Source organism: Kwoniella shivajii, chromosome 10 (assembly GCF_035658355.1).
Source record: "Kwoniella shivajii chromosome 10, complete sequence".
Lineage (NCBI taxonomy): Eukaryota > Fungi > Basidiomycota > Tremellomycetes > Tremellales > Cryptococcaceae > Kwoniella > Kwoniella shivajii.
The window spans coordinates 619372-644618 of NC_085917.1; the positions used below are offsets into that span (position 1 = coordinate 619372).

The window sequence follows — 25247 nt, forward strand, 5'->3', positions numbered from 1 at the left end:
TCCTTACCCCCTATAAATATCGCGATCGTTTCCAGCACGACTCAACACTCTTTGAATTCCTTATCCACTCCACCAGAACTTTTCACCTGTGGTTCCTTTTGACACATTGAGTGCTATAAAGTTCAGTCACAATGCCTAGCTCTAACGGATCTGCTGGACAAGGACGATCTAGTAATGGCCATTATAATACCACTTATCGTCGACCATCGACAAATTCGAACCCTTCATTCACGAGCTACTCTCAGCCTGGGCCTCAAAGCCATATGCTAGAAACGGCAGAAGAGGAAGCTAAACGCTTCAGAGAATACGCAGAAAGGAAATATTCGCATGCCCCTTCAGAACAGATAGAAGAGTGGGTGAGGCAACTCCCAAGCGAGCGACTCAAATATCATGCATCTGCGAATCGGGATGATACGTCCTTTTTTGCCAATACCGGAGGTCCATCTCATCCACCCCGCAGTGATTGGACAGATACCTTTTACCATGAGCATGGTTTCAGCCCTTCTAAGCATCATTCGCCTGGTGTTTCAGCAAACCGCACGGAAGATGAGTGCGCCACGTGCCGGTACTATCATTATTCAGACTCCACGGAGCGCATGGGTAATCCTCCTATTCCTTCTGGCTTTCACACAGTTCATCCGACCACTCCGGCACCGCCCACCTTTCCTTACCGAACCCGGACCTTCGACAATCGACCTCCCCCAACATTTGACCAGCGTCCGAGGGCTTCAACTTTTGCACCCAGCTTTTCGGACGTCTCGTACAGGGTCGCGGCCCCACGATCTTGCGGTAGAACGCAATCCTCTCCTATCAGAAAATGGATTTTCGTTCGTAGATGATACAGGATTGAAATTTCAAGTTTGCGCACTGGCTTTGATATATCATGGCGATGCGTGGAAATGGACTAGTCGGGCAGTCTTGCCGTACCATCACTCCGCATGCTTCTAGTTATTGTGCCATTTACTGCTTCGTAGAGGTGATTGACAATACTGATGGTGAAGTGCTGGGTGGTATGCATATCAGTCTCGATAACTAATGCTTCGGCTTAAAAACCGGACCTGCTCTCTATAGGTATCAATTGCGACACACTTATGTTGTCTGTGCATGCGCCTGTGTCATTGCATTCATGTCTCATCGTCTGGGTTACAGCGCTCAGCGCTTCCACAGGCAGTCATGCTACAAGATTATACCAGTGGGTTTCTCGTATGGAATGATGAGAAATCGATACGTTGCAAGTAATTTGCCGAGCTAGAGCGTGTGAGGTTGGCTTTCCATTGGTGTGACAGTCCATTGTCTCTGCAGCTCCAATCAGAAAAGCAGAAGCTTGCTGAAAAGGCGAAAGCTTCTGACAAGTATGTTTCATGAGTAATGATGCTTCGAGATAGCTCGGTCATGACGAGGATCTGAATTGTCTGGACCAGAAGCTTTGTGTTAATGACGCGCAACAAAGGTGATGATGGGCGGGATTGCCGTCAATAGCTACTTGAACAGTGATAAATCATTGCTGCCTTCACGTTTCTTTAGATATATAACACGTCTAAGTATTGACTGACGATTTGCAATCCCACCACTACTCTCTCATTCCAATACAAGTAGCAAGCCTTACATAATCTTTCCTAATAATATGCCGAACGGCAATAGCGATTGCGAATCTTTTTATATAAACGCACAAGGGGAACAACAGCAGTCCCGACCGACATCCTACTATCACACAGGGTTGGGATTCTCTTCCGTTCCACCTGGCGCTGGTAATAGACGAGCTTATCATCCTCGTGAGCCAGCTCCAAGTGACACCGAGCATCATCCCCCAACTAGTCATGTTCCCCCGACTACCCCACCATTCAGATCGTACACTGAAACGCCAACAGAATCTCTCCCGGAACGAGAGGAAACGCCCGGCAGATACTTTCCGGATTGGCGTCGAATTACCGCGGCAGATGTACTCAACAGCTCAGTAGGCCTCGGTCCGCCTCTCATTCCCGAAGAGCATCTCTCCGAAATCTCAGACTTTCGTATTTATCCGTCAGATGGAAGGATGACAGCCCGGGTCAAGCTTCATCATACTCCCAATATGGCCATATCCGTTCCAATCCCGTCTACAGATGAACCGGACCGGCAGTATGGGTTTCCCGGCATCCCCAATGGAACCATCACATACGAGATACAACGGGAAATGACTGCGATCACCGAAGGACTTCTTGCGAATATGCGGATCCCTCAAGTGATTCAGGCGATGTATGAGGCTCGTGTACCCCCCTCCGTCAGGATGGAGCTTACCAATCACGCGATCTACGAAGCAACCACAAAAATACGCCGTGTAGCTTCAACTCCAGAAACACGCTGGCACGATCGGGACCGTTCCCGCTTTTCCGACACTGCACCCCCAAATACGAACAACACCGGACAACACCGTCAGAGTAACACGACTTGGCAAAAATTCCCAAATGATATTGAAAACGATGAATATTATACTCCGGGCGTTCACAGCAGAAGGCCAGCCTTCCCTTTAGAACAGACTTTCGGCGACGAGTGGGATTCGGCACCATCCCAATCAGAACGTTCGGATTTAGTCGACATGGCCTACACACCGCGACATAGCGAGACGTCCGGCAGCAGTCCCACTTTCTTGAATTCTCCGGGATTTGGCTCGAGATCTCGCCGAGGAGGTCGTCCTCCTGCCTCCAATTTGTACAGTGCTGCAGATTTCTCCCGGCAAGATCGAGCCCGACCACGTCCTCTTTATCAATCATCATATAGACCTCAAGACTATTGATCTTCAGAATGCCAGCTAGAACAATCACCCCTTCATCCTATCGGTGTCACCACTGTGGTGTATTTGTTGACGGTGGTGTCCTGTAAAAACTTGAATCTGTCGCTAGTTGAGATATATATAGTCTAGGTAGAATGGATAATATGTCCTGTATCTGGATAATACTGTAGAGCTTACGCTCATCATTCGGTTTTACAGGGACTTTTGAGAATGGACATTATGCATGAGTGAGGTCTACGTGCAACCAATCGACTCACGAATAGATTCACGTGAAAAGTGGATTATTAGACTACACTGTGCGAATATAGTGTTCTTTTGCAATTCGACCACAAGCGAAAAGCTCTCAGGCAAGGCTGAGGGTCTTTTGAGGACGTTAATGTTCTACTCTCAGTTGCTCTGCCCAAAGAAACCGTCGAAGTGTAACATGCACGTAGCTTTGCCAGATTCGAGCATTGACCCGACCATGATGGCTTGGCGATACATGGTAGATTCGCGTCGCGTCATTTGCAAGCTTGAGATAAAAGGAGGTCAAACAAAGAACCAAGTCTGAGTTCGAAGCTGATATGTTGTGACAGCGCGAATGTAGATAGACGTGAGTTTGCCAAATGTTCAGATAATGGCCCAAATCCTGACGATTATCTGGACTGTGAAAGGAGGTCTTTAGAATTGCCAATACGGATTCATGTCCTGTATTATTTCGAGTATAAACAAATTCCGATCATCGTTTGACTTCCCAACTGTAACTTGTAGGCATACTCGTTATTCTTGTGCTTGCTCATTATAGAACTGAAATCTTATACGTACTCAAAAAGATCGCACTTCAGTCTCAAACAACCTCGAGGAAGTAGTATTCACTTACCTCTCCAGTGCTCGATCAGATTAAAACCCTGTCTTATCAATAACATCTACATCCCACAGTAGTACTTATGGTAGAGTCAAGATGAGTTATACTCAAACCACAACATCGTTTTCGCCAAGCAATCACCAATTCGGTAAACCGCCCAAAATAAGCTATAAGATACTGAGAGTCCACATATCAACTGAACCCCAGAATACAGCTAAGCGGCGAACGTCAACAAGTGATCTTTGTAGTCACAAACCCCAAAGATCTTCCGCTACCTCGCGTAATGATACCTTCTCTGCTAGATCCCAATGCACCTGCCACGAACAAACACCTTCATACTCTTCATATCATGAGGATTGCAAAACCCAGACTACCGTAGATGAAAGAGGCTTTGTGACCATGGTAGGTCTTCCGACATCAGACAGCCATATCATGACCTTCTCTTTCAAGCCCAGGATCCTCAGTCTGCCAGAGGAGGGGACCTCAAAATGCAGCCGTTGGGCTGCCCCAGGTCGGGAAATCGAATACCACCTACCAGAAGATGCATTGGATTGGAGTGAGCGGGACTTTATCCATCTTCTAAGCCTAAGAACGGCGATAAAATACACTTATTGTCCATGCCAGACTCCTCTTGAAGCTAGTCGTATATTGAGGAAGGATGCGAAATTATTTGCTCTGAAATATCATAGAGACTATGCGAAAACTCGTCAATCGACGTATCATCATATTCATTCACGATTACGCCAATCAGATGCACATGTCGAATCGTATGAAGATGATCAACCGCCGCATGAAAGTACGATACGTTCGCCAAGGAAGGCAAGTCGACATACTTCTCGGGGCCAATCCCATTCTAGATCTCGCAAACCTCGTCGTCCAAAATCGAAATCATCAGCATTGTGCATCATTCTATAACTTTGCCAGAAATCGAAATCACCAAATATTCCCAGTGAAGAATTGGTTAGAGACAAACATTGTAGTTTTTGCAACGTTCAATGCAGGTCACTAATTCAGCTATAATGTATACAGTAGCATTGATTTCACTAAGTCAGGTCGGTAGCTGGAAAATGGTCCAAGCGCCCCACGCTGAATTTTCTGTTTGAAACAGCAATGCCTCAATATGACTTCCTTTCACATGAGTATCTTCTCCTTGACCGATCGCTCCACAAAGGAGCAATTTGAGGTTCACTCGATTTACAAGAATTCATAGTGAAAGGAGACAGAAAAGCAGTTCAGGCTGTACGCACAACGGATCGTTCTCGAACTTTGAGCTATAATGAGATACAGAATCATGACACCCGATACCGTCTTCTAGATAAATCGAATCTAGAGCTCACTCATTCAACGTCGCCTCATTGATAACAATCTTAGGAAGGACGAAGTGATACACAAATAATTGGTTGAAATGACTAGACATTCTGAGGACGAGTATAGTCCTCTGACAATCAGGTTCGGTCGAGGTATAAGGGTCATCTACCATTGGCTGGACGATGAAGTGAGAAATTCAACCCATCTGACCCACATCGTACTAAGTTGACCTTCTTTGAGTTGTTCTGTTATAGAAACTGTCACGATCTACCACCTTGAAATGGATTAGTGATCGAGTCGATCGTCCACCTTCAGTCCTTGCGGAAGCATCAATCCTTTTTCTGCTTTCGGTATTACTACTAAACCCCTCAAATATCTCTCCAACTCTGACTAATGCACTCGGACTACTTCCAGCTACATGTCAGAGCTTAAGTGATCTTTTCGAATCCGAGATTGTCTCTTCGCAAAAAGGATTAGGGAAGAAGAAAGAGATTACGTTTCGAAAGGAGATCAATAGGAAATGGCTTGATTATTGGATTATATACGGTACTACACTCATGGTTGAAAGTGTCCTTACTCAAGAGGTATTATTGACCATGATACCTATTTGGTGGGCACTCAAGGCTCTCTGGATTTATTGGTTTCTGATCAGATTTTTGGATGAGAAGAGAGATAACAGTAAGCCGCAACCATTGGTAAGTACCCATACCTTCTCAGTCGGCATAAAAGTCTGGGACGTCCATATAAGGAAAGGCCTACCAGCTTATGATCATCATAGCGTCTTCGACCAAGATCGATAATTGCAACAAAAGATCAACCTTCTCCCGATTCTACTCCTGAATCACCCGAAGATGATCAAGAAACAGAAGACGAATTCGAAGAAACAGATGAAGACAGTCTTTCAGATCATACCCCATTTCCAGTCGAGAGACACACTTCTCGAAACTTGTCATCTCGTGAGCTAGCCCAAATCATGAAAGAATCAAGTTCTCCGGGACTTTCGATCACTCCGGTTGGAAAAGATACATATGGTGTTACCCCGCTGCCTGATTCTGCTGAATCATCATCGTTCGATGACAGTGAGGGATCAAATCGATCTAATCAGTTTTCGGACGAGTCCTCAGACGATTTGGAGGATGATGCCTCTGCTCGAGGCATGTCTCCCCAAAGCCAAAACGGCTCGACTAGATCTTACGATTCGTATGACTCGGATGACTCCAATGACGTGATTGCGATAGACCCCGATACACCCCTTGACGAATTGGCTTTGAGGGGAAAGAAGACTAGGATACTCGATAGTCCCACTAGCAGTATATCAGAAGAGGAAGAACTGGAGAGTGATCAGTCGAATGTTGACTCACATGTGAACGAGCGAGAAGATGGGAGTAAGGCAACCAAGGAGATCGAGGAGATCGCGAAGAAGGAAGAAACGACCAAAATTGCTAGAGAAGTGGATCAATCGAAAGAAGTCAAAGATGTGGGACACGGAGAAGTAAATGAGATTCTTGCAGAAGCTCACTCAGAGAAACCAAAAGGAAAGCTGGACCTGGATGCTCTCAAGAAAGATCAAAACCCTGCCAAAATGGTGGAAGAGATTCGTCCCATTCCAGGTGAAAGTGGCCCAGAGCCAGAGATTCATCAAGAAGATACTTCAAAAGAGGATAAATCACTAGTTCAAGCCAGTATAGAAATCACTGATTTGCCAGGAGAGGCGAAGCAAACGCAGATGTCAACAAAGGACGAAATGTCTAGAAGACCTCCCAATGTTCACGATGGAGAAGTTGTAAAACTTAGTCTAGAAGATCTCTTAGCCTTGGAAGAAGAAGGAAAAGGTAAAGTGGGGCAAGGGCAGGGTGCGAATGAAGATGTCCATGTAAATAAGACTGCGCCACTTGAGGTAAGGAGAAAAAGTAAGGATGAGCAAAAATGAATTGGAATACTCCCGTAGATGACACCATAGACTTCCGAAAACAGCTGCAGCGAGGGAATGTCCTCGTGAGAATATCGCTTGTGTTGTATATGATGCGATTCTTCGTTGTGTAGGTACTTGACAGCCACGAAACAGAAGCTGAAAAGACATTGAGCCGAAGAGCATCACGCCATTCTTTATGGTCATTTGCAACAAGATCAAAGGAGCGTGCAAGACGCCGTGACAAATCCTGGATTGCTCATGATATTGAGCTGGTGTATGTGGATTCGTGTCAAAAGCATAGAGTTGACAGTGAAAGCAGGACGTATACATTCAGGTTTGCTTTCCTTTCACTTGTTCATCCTTTCTACATGTACTTCTTTCCCCTTGTTGATACGCGCATCATTACAAATATGCTCCTTGCTCCTGAATGGATAAACTGCTCAGAAATCACGATCTATCATGCACGGAAGAGGTTTCGTTATATTTCTTACATTCCTATATGTTGTTATCGTCAGCGTCTGACTAGATAATTTAGTATGCCTCCAGACTCAAAACGAAGCAGAGACGGCACCAAGTCAGATACAGAGAAATCAAGTTCTGGTAAACTGTCTTCTTCGAGATCGTCATCATCTGGATCTTCCCCTTCTAGGTCCTCAAAATCGCTTGGACATGACAACTTTGTAAGTTCCCACTGTACGATTCACAAGCTTTTCGGCACACAACGATCACAACTGAATTCTCTGGTAATGGAGTTAGCTTAAATCGCATGCTGGATACCTGAGATCTCCAATTATATCACTATCAATCACTTTATCACTTTCACCTCTCACCAGTTCCCTCATTTTCACGCTTATCTTCATAACGCTTCATCTTTTCTTACCGTTATTTCTTGTTCCTCATGTGTCGGCCTTCATAACGCTTTTCATACCAATACAGAATACGATCAATGCCATTCTGCTGGAAAAGAAGGGCAAGAAGTCTGATTCACCACAATGGGCACTATATTGGATAATATACTGCCTACTAGGTTGGATGAGAGGATATGTCGGGCTATGGGCACCCAATACAAGAGGAATATATGAAATTGCGCGCAGTGGAATATTGGTTGTTGTGGGCGGACCATGGTTTGGAAGAGAAGGATTAGTGAGTTCCTGTACGAGTACGTACTACTGACTGTGACTGTCAGCTGATGTGAGGTGAGCATCAGAGACCTGATTTACGTATACCATCGAAGAAGTTAAGTTCAGGCAATAAGAAGGCAAGTGAACGGGAAGAACACAGACGACAGAAAAGGTAAGAAGAAATCGAGATAGCATATCCAAGTTGTGATCAAACATCGAGAGACAGCGCTGCATCTAAAACAGATAGAGCTGCTACACATCTATGCATTTTTTACCTTATCTACACTGTCAGATTATATGACATTTAACCTCGAATTTGACCAAGAAACTGTAATCAGTTACAACTTTGAATGAACTTTGATACATTGACGGATATCGAAAAATGAACATATTACTGATTAGGTACGATGAGTATAGGCTTTGATGTCCTGTACGTGGACTTCAGGTATATTGTTGTTACTGTTCCGAACCTATCTTTTCGATTCATTCAAATTTGTCTTCGTTTCATCGGGTCCCCAAATCTCTGCCGAGCATAGGTCTGATCGAGACCTGAAATCAGAAATGAATGCTCAGTGAAGGTAGGCAAATGTGTATCTTTATTATACTCAAGGCAGTATGAAGGCATTCCGCTCACCGAGAACATCATAGAGAAACTTCTTTTTGATTTCTTCGGTCTTAGTTTCCCTTTGTTCAATTGTGAGCTTGGTGTTTTCAAGATTGAAAATCTTAATCAAACACTCGATGGCCTACTCAACAGTCGATCAATCAGTGAGACCTCCTCCACTTGTTATACTCTGCATGAAGGTTGTGCGGTACTTACCAGTTCGCTCCTCTCCTTGACCTTCTCCCGATATTTCTGCTGAGCTCGCTGGTTCTGCTCTTGCCTACCAGGATGGTAGGACTGACCTCCTCTAGTTTTGTTCTTCTTTGGACAAGACTTGTTGGATGAAGATGCGATCCTCAACTTCTTGTTGATCGGTGAATTGGACAAATCGGCTTCTGCGCCTCTTTTTGCCTTGTTTTGGTTCTTTTTCTGAAGGTGATCTTCCGCAACTTCGGTAAAATTTGAGCAAGCAGAAGGGGAGTAATCATCATCATCCACTACCGAGGGCGCTGACGTTGTTGATGACGAGGCAGCGGTGGAGGAAGGATGGAGGTGGCTGATTTTGACAGCCTTTCTTGTGCTTGGGCGACGGAGTTGATCGCCAGCGATATCAACAACGCCAGTGTTGTCTGCTAATGGATTATTACAACGCGAGGCTTTTGCTTCAGGTTTGCCGCTTCTGGACGACTTGGTATGTCGATCAGTACCAGTGATCTTCCCCAATCTTTGCGAGGAAGCTTTGACCTTTGTACTGGCAAGGGGGCTCTGTTCATAAGGAAGCGGAGCGCCTTGTGGTGTAGATAAGGGAATGGGAGGAAGAGTTGATTTTTTGCTTTGACCAGCGGTCTTCTTCGGAGGACCAGATGATTTGACTTTAGTCGATCTAGCTTGGGCCCCTTTCTTCTTTGTAATCAACAATTTTCGACCTGACGTGGTCTTCTTATCTTTGATCTGAAAGGTCTATATCAGTAACAGTACATCAAGAGATATGGGGTTTCACTTACAGTCTTGAATGTCCTTGTAAGTTTGTCAATTTGGTGTTTGTCTTTACGTGACTTGATATCAGGAGCGGGTGCTAGTAGTTTTGCTCTCTGATATTGAGTCGACGAGGTCGAGCTAGATCTGGTGAGCTGAAGGGCTGGGTTTGTATCGGAATTCAAATGATCATTGATCGTCGACGTAAGGAAGATGTTATTCGAACGGACAGGTTGACCGAAATCCGCTTTCATCATTTCCCCATCTTCGTCGGAATGGGTCCGCTCGTCGTCGGAAGAAGGAATATCGACCTCTTGAAACCGAGTTTGAGACTGAGACTGAGAATGGAGAGCTTCCAACCCGTCTCCCTCTTCCTCTTCTTCCTCTTCTTCCTCTTCTTCTTCTTCTTCTTCATCATCTTCTTCATGGTTGGCGATCGTCACCTCGAGTGTATTATGGTCTGATGCCCGTGGAAGGTGTAGATCTCGAGGACTGATGGACGAGGGGATATGACATTGTACTGGGGTACTCGGTTCAACCGAGCCATATGACAGCGATCGAAGCCTTGGGTCATTGGAAGAGATGAAGGTACTTGAAGGCAAGGAAGGAAGTGCCAATACATGAAAAGGAGATATGAAAGCTCCAGTAGTAGCTGTAGCTAGCAAGTATGTGTCAGCATGGAAGCGAACTGAAATGACTTGAAGAGGAAGGATGAACAAGATCGTAGAGGATTCATCCTACGCACTTGGGTACGATATTGCTTCCTGGTAGCTTTGTGTGTTTTGGCCGGAGAATTCTTCAGGATAATTAGGATTGATGAATGTGTCTTCGAAGGGTGGCCAGCTAAGCTGGTCGCGGTTATATTGCATCTCGGGGTATCACTGAAAGCATAGCGGTCAATTTCGCTCAGTCGATATGATGAGAGCAGATAATGAGGTAGTAGATGAGAAAGAAAGACACGCTGGGAAACAGATTGAAGCTAGCCGGGACATACCTCTTGAGCCCTTTAGCTGTATCACTCGATGATCGAAGGTGTAGAGAGAAAGATAATATAAAAGTCAAATATAAGAATGGTAAACGCTGTAAAGTGAACTTGGGTCGTATATAAGATTGGTATCGATCTTTTAGGTATCTTTATGTGGAAATATGTTTTGCTTGAACATTGGAGGAAGGAAAGAAAAAAAAAGAGGAAGAATGAAGACTTCGCTTTTAATCACTCATCTCTTTCTTCCTCTTTCTCTTTCCTCCACCTTCAGCCCACCTTCGCATTCCATTTGTATCCACCATTGTCTTCTACTGACTTTTGTTCGCTGACATTACCATCACTCAACTTGATACTTTATGCCTATTCCGGGTGTTTTGATGTTTTGATGATATGTCAAGTGATGATCATCAAAGACCTTGCCGATGATGATTCACTTTTGTCCAATCGTCTTCCTGATGTGAACTCTACCTTTCCCCCACTGCTTTCTCTCGCTTCCTATGCATCTCAATCCTCTGAGTTTGTGCATCAATCAAGGAGTGAAGTATGAGTGAGAAAGTAAATGAGACTAGTTGAATAAGTTAGATGGATCAGCGAGGCACGACATCTTAGTCTTCCAAAGGAGGGTATCAGCACGGATCGCTTCTTTTTGAATATTACAGGGTTAGCAGAAGGAGATTGAAAAAGGAAGAAGAAGAGAGAGAGAGAGAGACGAAGATAAGTGAGGGATTGGATTCATCACTTGATCAATAAATGCATAGATTAGCAATGTTAGCAAATAGATATGAGGCTGTAAAAGTATTTCTCGGGAGAAGATAGGAAGATAGGGATGAAAGGTATGACGGTTCGGATTGACCTTACCGGGCGGTTCGTTGTTGGCCTGCAAAATCGGTTCTAAAATCATATCCTAGATTGTGCTGCTACGACCTTGTAGGTGAGTTGATGAGTATCAAGTTTCGACGTGTATATCAGGTGTGGAATTAACATATCAGAGACTAGGTTCAAGTTGGCTGACAATAAATCGGACGATATTCAGTAATACATGGTCTCTCTCAGGATGAATCCATGGGGAAGAAAGTCCAACCTTGATCATTTGTTTTGAAAGCATGTGATGGGTGCTCTTTTGATGTTGAATGAGGAATGGGATAACAACATTAATGTCGGGCGTGATAGCAGATCATCCTTTACATGTAATGTCGATAAAATCGGACGAAATGGGTAATAAGTTCATTGATTGATTCATTGGATTGGTCTCTCCTCTTTTCCCACCCTTCTCTCATAGAATCTCATGTTGAATGGCTATTATGTATAAATTAAGACTATAGATGATACTTGAAGAGATCCTTTGTCCAAAGGAATGCCAAAACATCCAATCGAATGATGAGTATGGAAAGTAAATAAAAGTAAATGAGAGATGATGGTGAAATATCGATTGATTGCGGACCCCCTTGATTGTTTCATATCGGCGTTCTCGGCATTTCCCTCTGAGAAGGCACTGCCACAAAGCTATACATTGGGTAATAAACACGTGTTTCATCTGATGGCGTCGGTCGATAACAGGTGGAGGTTTAAGCTTAAGTTGTCCAACGCGTGATTAGTGAACAGACCAAATGTGCTTGGCTCAAGGATACATATCATACAACGAGTGCTATACGAGTAGATTATTCACCTGTGCGCCATCGACCAGATCAGGAAGGCCAATCCCGCTCTGTTTCAAGACACCAGGCTCGAGTCTTTTCTCTCATCACATGAGAATTGAATAATCTTCCTTTGTTGCTTGTGTTTAAATCATATTTTGGGAAGCAGAAATTGCGAAGGAGGCTCCAAGATGGATCATCCTTCCACCCCGACAGGTGGATCTTCCACTTACCAAGATCCCGCTGAGTAAGTCGATCACTTTGAATCGAATATCTGTCACACGAGGGCGATCACAATCATCTCGCAATCATCGAATCTTGTCTGATACCCCTTCCTTTCTCTTTCACATCGTGTCTCATATGACTTTTGCTCCCTTTGTGATGCTGCTCCAAACTGATTTCAACTTCTCTACCAACCCAAACAGGCTTTCTTCTAACCCATCCTCATCACAAGCTCATTACAATGACATCTCGCTATCTCGTTCGACTAATCTGAACCTCCCACCTATCAATCAACGAAACAGCTCAGTGTCATCTCTGATGGACGCCGTCATGGGACCTCCATCGCAGTCTCAAATACAAACACAATCACCATCTACACCTCAAACGCAAACATATGGACATGGACAAGCACCCTTTCTACCGACTCCCATAGCATTGAAACCACACAATAACCCGTTGACCGGAAATAGTAGAAGAGAACCTATGGGTCATGGATACGGAACTGGGACTGGGATATCGAGTGCGAACAATGGGGCTGGAGGTGGTTTGGTTGGTGATTCTGATTGGGATATCTTGAGTGATGTGACTACTAGAATTAATGAGGGTGCCGCTGGACATGGAAAAGGCAAAGGTGAAAATGATGAAGCTGTTAAAGAATTGCAGGAAAAGGTTGATAAACGGTATGTCTATTTCAGCATACAATGCTTATTACAATATCGATAACGTTACTTATATATGATTGAAATTTTCTGATAACTACCAACCGACTCAACCTCAATCGCATATGCCTGCCTCTGTTTCCCGTTACCCTCTACCTTAATTCGTCCTGTACAGCCGCTCACAGCTCCCTCATCTCGAATCCCAACTTGCAGCATTAGAAGCTCAGATCAAAGCGACTGAAGAACGTTTGAATAGAGCTGCAGGCGTCTCTGCACCTACTGGAACATCGTCTACCTAGACACGGTGTCGCAGCTTCCAGCATATATGAGTAAGTGAATCATGACACAACGACGCCAATCCTCGAATTCCAGTAGTCAAGCTAAATACTGACTCCCATCTCGAAGGAATAGATTGTTCTCGTCCCAAGCAATACACCCCATTATCTTCACATGTTCCCTTTGTTCCTTCTCTTCTAATCCTCCATCTGCCTCATCTCACACGGCATCTGCCCTTACTCGAAGGGATTCATTATTCACACTGTATATATATACCAATTACTGACTCATTTATCGCTTATGCACATACTTTGCGGAAACGCTCCTCGACGTTGAAGGGAAGCGAAAAGTCTCGCACAAAAATACCAAGACCTCGACGCATCTCCTTTAATTCTTATGGTCCGTGAGCATATATCGAAACAGGGCAGCTGACTTTACGTATTAACGCGCTATGGTTACTGTAATATGCGATGAAACTCTCATTCTAAGACACTAATCCAAAACCCGAATGAGATGTGACCCTGTTGCTGTTCCTTTTCTTAATCGTCGAGCGTCCTTTGTTCGTAGCCCTCATACTGGGCTGGCAGTCCTTTGAAGGTAAAACGCCTCTATGTTCAAATTGTTGTGAGATATTGTATTGAATCGGATCACTCATATATAAGTCGAAGTCAGGGGCTTTTTGACTCATCAAACTGGAAATCAACCAAAGGATTCAGAATAAAACCATCAAAAGCAGAAAAATAACATCTACAGCAATTATTATAATCGATTCTCTGATAAAGTAAGTAATATACTGCTCAGTCGAAGATCGGAGAAAAAAGCAATCTCTCGGATCGGCAAATATGGTGATCCTTCGCATCTTATTCCTGTTTTCCCCTTTCCTCTTATGCATAACAGCGTCTCCCGGTTTATTCAGCGAGGATACTTCATCAGATTCATCTGCATCCACATCGTCTTCATCCTCTTCATCTTCGACATCAGCGTCATCATCGGGGGATGATAGTTCCCAAAATGTGAATGAGGAAGTAGGTTTTTTATTGACACTTCAAGCGGCGCAAGTATCTTCAATGTCATGTTTGATCAGTCTCGTAAACATGACAACATCACCCATTGGGGCATGTCTTGGTCTAACTGATCTGTCCAATTTAATCTCAAATCCATCCGGAAATCAAAGTTTCTCCACTCAACTGGAAACTTATTTGGATAACGTATGTAAACAAAATTGTGATGAAGAAGAATTAAAATATGCTAAAAGTCAACTGGAAACTAATTGTGATACTTCAAATGGATTTATCAATGTTTTAAATAAGATTTTCGAAAGATATACTGCTAGTTATAAGACTGTCGCATGTCAAGTTCATTTGTGGGTCTACAGTACCCCCCTTTCTCTCTCTTCCTCTGTCTCTTTATAACTCCCTTGGCTGTGCGTCTGGTACATCACTAACGATTTTTTCCAAATCAATATAGCAACGGTACATCAGATTTGTGTCTTCCGTCGACACTCAATACATCAGACGCAGCGAATAATAATGGATTTTTCGATTCTTTGGTGACTGGATCTAATCTAGATCAATACACAGATTCTGTATTTAGGGGCGCTAAATGTTCGGGATGTATGCATGAAATGTTCAAAGCCGCGTAAGTAATTTTCTCCTTCCTTCTTGCCCTCCTATATTACACTACATTCTATGACATCAATCTTTGTGTTTTGTTGTATGTCCGATACAATACACTGATGAACTATCTGTGTGCATCGAATAGCCAATACACCATACCCAATATCCGAGGAACAGATCTAGTCAATGTTTTTGGAGGTCATTTGAAGCAAGATTGTCCTAATGATCCTTCCAATCCTGGTAATATCGATTGGAGTTGTGTCGACGATCAACAAATACCCCAATCGTTGCAAATCAGTCAGAATACAGCTGTAAATGGACAATCATCCAGCGCTTTTTATGTCGCCACACCTCAGACTATACGGCAGGTTGTGACAATATTAATTGTAGTTGGAGGGATATTTCAATTATTTCAGTAGTACAGTATAAACATGTAGTCGTCTACATTAAGTGGACTCAACGCTAACTATATAATTACATGAATGTTTTGATGGAGGTCATCCTTTCAGTGTCACTGTGGCGGGTTTAAGACCTGTGCAAGTGTGCGACGAATAGACCAGCCAAACGCACCATGATTGTCCTCGTTCGATCCTATCCAAAACCATTACACAGGTAATTTGAAGGTGCATTGGACCATTGAAAGATAGTGCTCGTAAATATGGAATAGATATATGGGCAAATAAATACGGTCAGTGAGGAGATGGTAATCTTCCTATGAGATACGAAAGAATACCCAGTTCTTCATAAATCGTTGACATCGTCAGCTGACAGCGAAAGAGGAACATATGAATAAGCGCAAGGTCTGCTGATACTAGCCCATACACCTGTAGAACTAGTGGTACCGCCTACACCTCTTTCAGCCATTACCTGCTCCCAAAGCCCAAGACGTTGCAACGCTTCCCGATCCTCCTTCGATGTTTTATCATCTGGCCATTTACTAAGCATATCTTCTCGAGTTTGTCCACGTTCTTTCCTTCTCCTTTCCCACTCTTTCATCATGTCATCATCGGTCATATTCGAATCGAATAATCACCAGATACGCTCTTTCCATCCCCATGTTTAGGACAATGAGGCCAATGAGTACTACAACCGTATCTCCACTGATTGGGATATTCGCTTGCTTTGCATATGAGAATGCAGCGCTTGCAAGGGCTGTTAGGATTGTCCATGCTGTTATACTCTGTGTTTCTCCGTTTGAAAGATAAGACAATCCCGTATAACGTACTGCCAGGTCTAGGTCCGGAATCTGTGATTGGTGGTTGTGTAAATAACGATTAAATGAGGAAAAATGTGAAAAGTGAAGGATAATTAGGGGATTGAAGTATGATTTGATATCTTTCGCACATATAAGGTCGGTTGCTATTTCGTATGGAGTGTACACGCGTAGAAGCCCAATGATGAATCTGGAATGAAAGGAGCTGAGAAAGTACTTGACTGTGGCAGTAAATCCTTTCTGTCAGGAAGAGAAGACTACACGTTACCGAGACAGAATTGTTAAAATGGTTGCATCATGTATGGCATCAAACCTGAAAACAGAAATGAAACACTGAACTATATAGGAAAGTTATGGAGGGAAGGGAAATTGACATCCGATGAATTGCGGGTACAAGGACATCATTCGTTCTCAAGCGAATTGCCATATTCTTCGAAACCTTGACGATACAGGATAGCATCGTTTGGATTGGTGGGCTTATGTATCTAGTCGTCGTGGTGTTCCTTCTGTCTCGCGCTGGTACGATTAGCGTAAATGCTTGGCGGAGGAAGTATTTCCATGGATATCAGTGTGTCCGACGTTTTTTTGAGTCTTTCACTAGCCACATTGTACGCTGATCGCTTTGAAAGATTATTGGGGTCGGCCGCCCACGCTCCGCGGGCTTCCATGAAATCTTTTCTTTGTCTCTTATATTCTATTACCGTGTTCCTCTCGTGTGACTGCAGGTCCGAAGGGAGAATGTAGGTGTTAGTTTCCGAATCACATCCGCGGTGATCCGCACCGCGTCCCAGAGGGGGCTCTTCGATCGTGTCTCCAGCATCCACTCCTCCAATTTTCGGATATTCGCTGGCTGTGACGTATGATCCTTCGCTCTTGGCAGTAACGTACGAAGCTGTATCGCCTTTGCAGACTCCCGAGTCAGCCTAGCATCATGATTACAAGATCACTCCGCCTGATGAAAGAGCTGAGGCGATGTGTGACACTTACTTTCGGGTTTACTTTCGGTTGGCATGGCTGAGAAATGCGCTGTGTGATATTGGGATCACGATATAAGGGATATATAATCGTATGCTGATGGCAAAAACCACAACTCGGGAAGATATGAATTATTTGAGACATAGTCTCCATGTTACCTCTATTTATAGTGAGTTCGCCCACAGTCTGTTTGGACATAATCAGAGCTTAGAAGTCGGACAATGAAAGGATATGCAGAGGCTGTGGAGTCGAAAGGAAGGAGGAGAAGCTGAAAGAGGCGTCATCCAAAGGGCCTTCTAATCCTTTCCTTGGAACACCCACAAGTTCCTTTGAAAGCTGTTGCACATTTTATGAGGGTTTCATAAACGTGCGTTAGACGAAAGATATTTCGAGTCGCAGATTATCAGAATTCTATGAATGATGAAAGGATATCAGATATATTTTCCTTGGTCGATAATAGAAGTATTGATGATCTCCACGGCAATCCCGTTGGGGCCAAGATACTGCAAATTCAGTACTGACATTCAGTCAGCTTCGGACTTATCATTGAATTCATCTTGTATTGGAATGACTTTCTCAAAGGATCTGATGAAGGCGCACTGTAGTATCGAGAAGACTTGTTTCGCTTGTAATTCGAAGAGATATTGAAGCTCGTTCAATTTCCATCTGTGATGTAGCTGCCACAATAGAAAATGCCATTCAGGCCCAATCAAGGATTGGCATCCATGAGTTCGGATAATGTACAATCTCGACTCGCTGGGAAAGAAAGAGTAGATAAATTGTAGGTCGTCACTTGCGCAACCGTCGGTCTCGCAACGAGTCAAGGATGTTTCACACTGCCTGAGTAAAGTACAGACCAGGAGTGACAATGACTAAACAGTACAAGTCTAAAATACTCGAGCTGAACACTGGCTTCCAATCTGATCTACTTTCGCTTCTAATCGTAATCATCCAGTCCCCTTTACCAGAGCTGGGTCTTGGACATCTCGTCCCAAATTTTCTTTTCTTGTCCCCCTTCTCCTTATCTGCAACAGACCACCGATATGTCAGGTAGAGATGAAAAGGCTTTTGAAAGTCTGTACCGACACGAGATGAGTTTGGTGATATCGCGCTTCCCCAGCATGAAGAATGATCTTGCACGTCTGCCGAATATGGATTTGACGATCGCCACTGGAAACTTGCATTTGACGTTGACTTGGACCTGTCCTGGAGTTGTGTTAAAGTAGTATCACCTGCACAAGCTGCAATCACTCTGTTTATAGTATTGCGCCTCTCTATCTCAAGAGGATCCGATGAAAGCAATGCAGATATACTAGATCTTCGGTTATCTGCCTGTGACTTTGACCTGTCAGTAAAGCCTTGGGTAGGTGGATTAAATGCCCTATCGGTTCTGTTCATTTTCGAAGGGATGTTTGTGGATTGTGAGAGTAACTGATGAATACTGTTTGCGGACATAGGTGACAGAAATAATCAGAAAAGAAGAAGAATCACAGTTGTCTACACCTTCTGGAAAGATGGTGGCGGACGTCCAAGATAAGTGTCTTGAATATAGATTCGCAAAGGATGTAACAGCGACCAGTCCCACCAGAGATGACGTCAATGTCTCGTTTCCCCTGTAGGTTTAAGAGACGTCAACGGGTGTACAAAGAGTCGTTAGGGTGTATCCGGAACGGCCATGATTTTGCATTCAAGCATGCCTGTCCCAGGAAACGCGGAAAGTAAGATAGGTGCTGGTGTCAGAATTAACCGTAGCCGAACGACGTCCACAATGCGGCGATGAGTGAGACCATCCTGTAATGCATATATGAAAGGAAACAAAACCCTAGTCTGATATCGTGTTTTACAAAGTTTGCTCAAACTCCCAAGCTTCCTTAAGATCAACTTCGATTAATTGCTTGACGTCCTCTGTGATAGCACCGATAGGTAATCGTGCTGGACCACCGAGACCCTTCTCTACGTAGTGGTCGAGGAAGTATTTCTGTGATACAGCAAGATCAGCACTGAGCAGATGAGGGTAATACAAGCGATCATTTGTGGAGAGAATCTGGACATGTCAACTTACGGTTCCGGGAATACCAGCTTTAACGATAGTCCAATCTGCTTGAGCAACTCGATCTTGAAGTTTCAAAGCTTCGGCGAGAGCATCTGCATCACCTTTAAGACCAGCAACTGATTTCTCCCATAACTTCTTGATGGTTTTGGGGATAGCATTTCCAGTACCGGTGATACAACCGGTATGTCTAGATACGAGAGCGGGAAGAGTTGATTCTGAGAAACCAGGAAGTACTTGGAATTGTCCGGTAGCTGTTTGAGTCTTCAGTGCTGATCCTCTCTTTTGTAGGAATTCTTCTGATTGAGTGTAAACTGAAATTCGGTGACCTTTACCGATGTTACCGCAAGTCAATTTGACACCGAAACAATTAGGGTGGTTGGAGAGTTCGATAATTTCATCTGAGTTAAGATCAATACCGGCAGCGGCACCACTATAGCATAAATCACAGATTAGATTCAGATTCTCGTTCAATTTTGAGGGTGTTCGCAGATAGCTGACTTACGGGAAGTTGTAGATCATAACAGGAATAGGAGAGTTGTCGAAGACTTTAATGAAGAAGTCTTTGATCGCTTTTCTGTCTCTACCCATGGCGAAAGCAAAGTATCCGGGGGTAATAACGATAGAATGTGTAGCACCTGCTTCAGCAGCTTCTTTTGTGACGGTAATAGTAGTCTCAGCGGATCCACCTAAAATCTTATTAGCTTATCTCATATGTGCTTTATTGCGAGAAATTTATTTTCACTCACTTCCAGTTCCAACAAGAAGAGGTTCATCTTTAAATCCATTGTCATCGAGAGCTTTTCTTACGACGACAGTAGCTTTCTTTCTTTCCTCGTTGGACAAGTGAGAAGCTATAGCAATGAATATGCACAAGCATAAGCAACCGTGCTTTCGCCATCAATGCAAAGTATGACGGGCTATCAACTCACCTTCACCGTTGGTACCAAGTAATACGATACCCATACCAGCTTTGGCGAGTCGGACGGTTTGTTTAGCGAGAGCATCGTAGTTGATGGATTCGTCAGTGTTCATTGCGGTGACGAGGGGTACAGAGGGACCACCAGCCCATACTCGAGAAGCAGACATTTTGAAAAGTTGGCAAAGGATGCGTGATAAGGTAGTGTAAGAAGGAGTTTGTAAGACTGATTTGACGAGAACCTTGTTAGCAGATTGAAGTAGATGTTGTTGTCGGAGAAGACATATGCTATCCTGAACAGAAGACTCACCTGGATGCGTGAAGATGAGAATGAGAAAAGAAAGGCGACAGAGCTAAAATGTTATATCACCAAACGGTCTTCTGATATATTTCCTTTCCCCCCCCCCACTCTTAGCCGTGCTGTTCAAAACACGACTTTATTGCATGTTTCACTTTGTATAGCCGGGGTAACTCCCGGTCCGGTGTGAACCGATTGACATCTTAGCCGCCAGATACCGCGGATTACATAACAACCACAAAGTGGTCCACTGGGATAAGGAATCTCCACCTGCATATGAATACTTCACAGTGCGACTCTTGATATCGATGCCCCATGCATGTAACGAGTAAGAGATGGAACAAGCAAGCCTAAACACAGGTCATGCACAGTGTGCATGCATACGTGAGACGATGCAGCCAAACGGACAGATGTGTGATTAACCTTCAACCCTTCTGTTTCGGCTTCCTTTGGTGGCAGAAATCGAAAGGATGGTCGGTCGGGTTCGGTATCTACGCGGCGCAACCGGTGACATTCCCTCATCAGCATAATTGTGTTTGGCCCCGCGTGGTTTTTTCAGTTCATCCTGTATGTCAGCAATCATTCAATCATGATGCTGATGATACAATATTGATCAACGTACGGTCATCCGAGTACACGAGACAAACCTTATCTCGTTCAAGCGAATCCATAAGAATTCTTACCAGTGTTAACTTCGCAGTTGCGCTTCACGCCGACACTGGCTTTTCCTTGTAATTCGGTAACAATCGATTGAACCAAACAAAAGAATTTTACTGTTCATCCCTCTCAAGACCAAAACAGAAACAGGTGCATTCACAGCCTTCCTTTAAATCAACATTACTTGGGCAGCAGACGATCGCTAAGTGTTTTATGTTATAATATCTCCGAATTATTCCAACACACCAGCTTGCAGTAGCTTAAGACCTAGATGTCGGATCCCAATCAAAATCCTTTTCGACCCAACTATTCACAAACTCAGCCTTCAGCATCCATTCCTACCAATCTTTTGTCCCATCCTCCGTCAAGACTCTCACCTGTACATGGGGTAGACCTTCTTGACCTGCTCGGTCAAGCTTCATCATCGGCAGGACCATCTCATCACATGAATGATGCCATGACGGGAGGATCGACCCTGCCTCCACAGACACAACCCGGAACGGGCGGAGTAGGGAATACTGTGGTGGGTGGAAGTCTGATTTCTGGGGATAACAAAAAGAAGAAAGATGAAAAAGATGGATATGTGCCGAAAAGAGGATATCGTGCTTGTGTAAGTCACAACTTCTGTTTATATGGACTACTTGAGTATAGTAGCTGACACGATACATGTTCTTTCATTATAGGTGCATTGTCGTTTGAGGAAAGCAAGATGTGATTTAGGCGATGTCAACGCCCCCTCTGAACCACCTTGTTCAAGATGTAGAAGAGAACAACGGGACTGTGTCTTCTTACCAAGTGTCAGTACTATCCAACGCTACTAATATGCTCTCTGAAAGCTCACAAATCATAATTGCAGAAACGACGTCGAAAGACATCCTCTGCTGCAGAAGGCGGCCAACGCGAAACCTCACTTGACCCTTCTCAAGCTGAGGTGTATCCCGCTCGGGGAAGTTCAGTGACAGCGACCTCAAATCCTGCCCCTGGCAACCCTGCAACTCAACAGCTCAATCAGTCGCCATACGAAAATAAGCCTACTTCGAAGGAATGGAGTATCCCGACTTTCCCTCAGATCGTACCTTCAACTCAAACAGATGATCGAATACAGCAGAACCATAATCAACTCACTAGCTGGAACGAAAATCCACCTCAGCCTGGACCAAGCAACCAGATGTTTCCCCCTCCTCAACCTTCCCAAACTCCACAGCATCATCCGGATACCACCACTCCTGGATCCCTCGGTGAATCCTCCATAGCTTCTACATCTGGTCAATCACCAGGTCACAGGGCAAAGAAACGTAGAACAGAACCTGATGGAACTAGGAAGATCGTGAATGCTAGTTTATCCAACGAGATGGATGCACTGGAGATACTCGCAAATGCAGCTACAGAAGGAGATGCTGATGGCGATTCAAGCGGCGGAAAAGGTAAAAATACCAGTCATGGTGATGCAAAGAGGGTATCTTGGGATATAGGTGAAGATTCCCCTCCGACAAGAGAGTTACAAGAATTTCATTTGATTAAGAATCGCATATTGGACGAATACGATTTACAAGATTTAGTCACAACCTTTTTCAGAGATCACCACCCGTCCTTGGTGAGTGTTTCTTACTTGACTTAGTCTTCCCATCAACTAAGCACAGTGATTTTGTTTAGCCAATCTTCCAAACGGCTCGAATACCGCGTACACGTGAACAGCTGCAAGATTTAGCGAGTAACGACTCGTTTCTCCTCACGTGCATAGTAGCAGTAGCATCGCGTCATCCCGTTGACCATAAATACCGGGAGATACACGATCGCACTTGGTCTATTCTCCGGGAGACTTTGGCAGACTATTCATTTGCTGGACTGCCTGGGAGTGTAGGGTTTGTAGAAGGTGTTTTACTATTGGCGGAACATCTTCCAAGAGAAAAAGCTACCCCTCCCAGACCTACAAGTTTGCATATGTTGGCTGGACCTGGAAGCGAAGCTGCAGGCGAGCACGGAACGGATAACAGACGGAGTTGGAGTATGACTGGTTTGGCCATACGTGCAGCATATCTGCTAGGCTGTAAGTCCTCTTCACAATTCGCAAACCACAGGCTTGGCTTGGCTGATGAAAGATTCCTCTCGCAGTGGATCAGATTGCCCTTGAGATCAATGAGGACGAGCGCACACCTGATGTTGAACGAGCAAGAAGTGTTTGGACATGGTGTTATCTATATGATCGGACGATAGATGAGTCTGCCTGTTTCAATCTTTGTTGAATGGTACAAGCTGACACCCTCGGTACGTCTTCGAACAGGATTAGCATTCTGGTCTCGAGGGCCCTCGTTGTGCTTCGTGGGATATTCTCATATTTCACAAACTGGTGAAGCTGCTGCTAGGATGAATTTCCCTCTTCAGCTTTCACCAGGAGCGGACACGGATGAATCGGCACATGATGATTCAGCAAGTCTGATGCAGTCTCTTGTTGAATTAACGCAGATCATGACCAATGCTCATGATATTCTATATCCAAGCAAAAGCAGAACTGCTGTTCTCGTTAGACAAGGGGAGTATTTCTTGTTCTTGGATCATTTTAGAAGAGGTAAGTGAAAATATCATGCTTTGCGACAATCAGATCACAGGAAGCTGATGTACTATACAGCGTTGGACAGCTACAAGTCAATATGGAAACCTAAGAAATGGTCAAATCCGACTTTGCATGAGCTCAGTTGGATGACTTATCAATTTGTCAGGTGAGTGTTGTTTCATTACCGGTCTGGTTCGTGTGGCTGAACCATAATTAGACTGTACATATCGTCTTTTGGTTATTCAGCTCATGTAAAAAGAGCTCAATGGCGTGCCGAAGCAGAAGCTCAAGCCGGAAGAGATGGTGCTCGTCAATCCGTTCAGCTATTTCCAAGGGGTAAGCAACCAGATTATAATCGCAAAACATCCAATTCACGCTAATTGGGGAATTGCTCTGATTGTAGGTTCTGCAACTTCACCCGACGCTATATATATCTACGAATCCATCGGATCAGCTAATGAAATCATGGCCATTGCCCTTCGACTATCACAAATGGGATCTTTACGTTTCTTACCTTCAAGATATCTCATCAATATATCGTATGCTGCTGTATTCGCACTCAAGAGTAGTTATTCTGGTGCAGTTACTGGAGATGATATGACTAGGTGAGCGATGAGTCCTGCAGCAACAGAATAGAAGAAAAGCTCATCGATCTTTCCTTTTATCAGAATTCGAGATCTCGTCGATCACGTTTGTGCAGCACTTGTGTTAGCATGTCCAGATAAAGACCACCCCGCCAACAAATATGGCCAGATGTTACGAATGCTGTCAAAGAGACTCGAACAGCTCTCAGATGCTAGTGTAAGTAAAACTCACTCGTCTCAGTGACTCTAGCTGATATGCATTGTGTTTTGTGTAGGCTGTACCTTCTCGTTTCCCTTCGCCTGAGCCACTGTCAATGACTCCATTACCCGCGAATGCGTATTCCGAACCGACACCGTTACCCTGGACTCTACCTACCGAGAAATTAGACACCCAGCCAATCCCATTCCAATTCCCCACGTTTGAATTCAGTTCCTTGCCATCGACGAGTACTCCTATGAATGGAAACGATCATGTGGCGAACTTGGGTTTAGGTCTCGGTGCTGCAAGTGCGAATGTCAGACCAGAAGTGAATGGTAACAACGGTGTGGGACAGGAGGGCTTATTCGATTTCGAAACGAATTTCGACTTTGACTTGAAAGGTTTTTGGGATGATTTCACGCTTGGGGAAGGAAGTGGTTTCCCTTTCAGGTAAAGACTAGAGATTGAGACAACCCTCAGAACCTCTTCGAGTGGACTACAGGGATCGCAAGGTATATGATCATAGAATTCATGTAAAGGTTGTAAAAGGTCGAAACCGGTTAAATCTCTACTCGTTCGGCTTTATGTAACATGCAGCTGGCGTTAGGCGCAACCGGAGGTTTACATGAAACCAAGCAGTACGCTATGATTAATTTACCTTTTATAAGATTATCTTGGTACGCTTTGTGTGTAACTCCTGATCGACACATGCAATCTTGATCGATCACGCCAATGAAAGGAGGGTCTCACACAAAGGAGGATAAATCAGTTTTGGTCGATTCAAGGCGATTCGACATCGATCCCAATAATGCTTGCTTATCGCTGCGTCCAGTACCTCCCAATTACCACTTGTCCGAGCGATCGATGTCACTCAA

General features: G+C 44.2%; 9 protein-coding genes across 9 annotated transcripts; 6 read left to right on the forward strand and 3 right to left on the reverse strand.

The window, feature by feature from the left end:
• Positions 1-5019: 5019 nt before the first annotated feature.
• On the forward strand, positions 5020-6852 carry IL334_007117 (uncharacterized protein; the record flags this gene model as incomplete). The annotated part of the gene is made up of 3 exons (XM_062938811.1): positions 5020-5109; positions 5177-5617; positions 5701-6852. 3 exons carry the CDS (start codon positions 5020-5022, stop codon positions 6850-6852), a joined length of 1683 nt encoding a protein of 560 aa, XP_062794862.1.
• Positions 6853-7370: 518 nt separating this feature from the next.
• On the forward strand, positions 7371-8131 carry IL334_007118 (uncharacterized protein; the record flags this gene model as incomplete). The annotated part of the gene is made up of 3 exons (XM_062938812.1): positions 7371-7514; positions 7591-7977; positions 8042-8131. 3 exons carry the CDS (start codon positions 7371-7373, stop codon positions 8129-8131), a joined length of 621 nt encoding a protein of 206 aa, XP_062794863.1.
• Positions 8132-8425: 294 nt separating this feature from the next.
• Positions 8426-10403, reverse strand: IL334_007119 (uncharacterized protein; the record flags this gene model as incomplete). The annotated part of the gene is made up of 5 exons (XM_062938813.1): positions 8426-8493; positions 8590-8701; positions 8776-9510; positions 9564-10192; positions 10280-10403. 5 exons carry the CDS (start codon positions 10401-10403, stop codon positions 8426-8428), a joined length of 1668 nt encoding a protein of 555 aa, XP_062794864.1.
• Positions 10404-12344: 1941 nt separating this feature from the next.
• IL334_007120 (uncharacterized protein) lies at positions 12345-13333 on the forward strand (the record flags this gene model as incomplete). Its single annotated transcript, XM_062938814.1, has 3 exons — positions 12345-12400; positions 12579-13055; positions 13210-13333. The coding sequence occupies 3 exons, from the start codon at positions 12345-12347 to the stop codon at positions 13331-13333; spliced, it is 657 nt and encodes a 218-aa protein (XP_062794865.1).
• Positions 13334-14152: 819 nt separating this feature from the next.
• On the forward strand, positions 14153-15345 carry IL334_007121 (uncharacterized protein; the record flags this gene model as incomplete). Its single annotated transcript, XM_062938815.1, has 3 exons — positions 14153-14673; positions 14778-14948; positions 15072-15345. 3 exons carry the CDS (start codon positions 14153-14155, stop codon positions 15343-15345), a joined length of 966 nt encoding a protein of 321 aa, XP_062794866.1.
• Positions 15346-16624: 1279 nt separating this feature from the next.
• Positions 16625-17151, reverse strand: IL334_007122 (uncharacterized protein; the record flags this gene model as incomplete). The annotated part of the gene is made up of 2 exons (XM_062938816.1): positions 16625-17040; positions 17127-17151. 2 exons carry the CDS (start codon positions 17149-17151, stop codon positions 16625-16627), a joined length of 441 nt encoding a protein of 146 aa, XP_062794867.1.
• A 1803-nt stretch (positions 17152-18954) lies between these two features.
• On the reverse strand, positions 18955-20253 carry IL334_007123 (uncharacterized protein; the record flags this gene model as incomplete). Its single annotated transcript, XM_062938817.1, has 5 exons — positions 18955-19092; positions 19177-19597; positions 19670-19853; positions 19914-20018; positions 20097-20253. The coding sequence occupies 5 exons, from the start codon at positions 20251-20253 to the stop codon at positions 18955-18957; spliced, it is 1005 nt and encodes a 334-aa protein (XP_062794868.1).
• A 1056-nt stretch (positions 20254-21309) lies between these two features.
• Positions 21310-23325, forward strand: IL334_007124 (uncharacterized protein; the record flags this gene model as incomplete). Its single annotated transcript, XM_062938818.1, has 7 exons — positions 21310-21648; positions 21722-21835; positions 21895-22632; positions 22692-23085; positions 23151-23197; positions 23253-23264; positions 23320-23325. 7 exons carry the CDS (start codon positions 21310-21312, stop codon positions 23323-23325), a joined length of 1650 nt encoding a protein of 549 aa, XP_062794869.1.
• Positions 23326-23402: 77 nt separating this feature from the next.
• Positions 23403-24826, forward strand: IL334_007125 (uncharacterized protein; the record flags this gene model as incomplete). Its single annotated transcript, XM_062938819.1, has 6 exons — positions 23403-23604; positions 23665-23755; positions 23807-23925; positions 23993-24194; positions 24258-24390; positions 24449-24826. The coding sequence occupies 6 exons, from the start codon at positions 23403-23405 to the stop codon at positions 24824-24826; spliced, it is 1125 nt and encodes a 374-aa protein (XP_062794870.1).
• Positions 24827-25247: the final 421 nt, after the last annotated feature.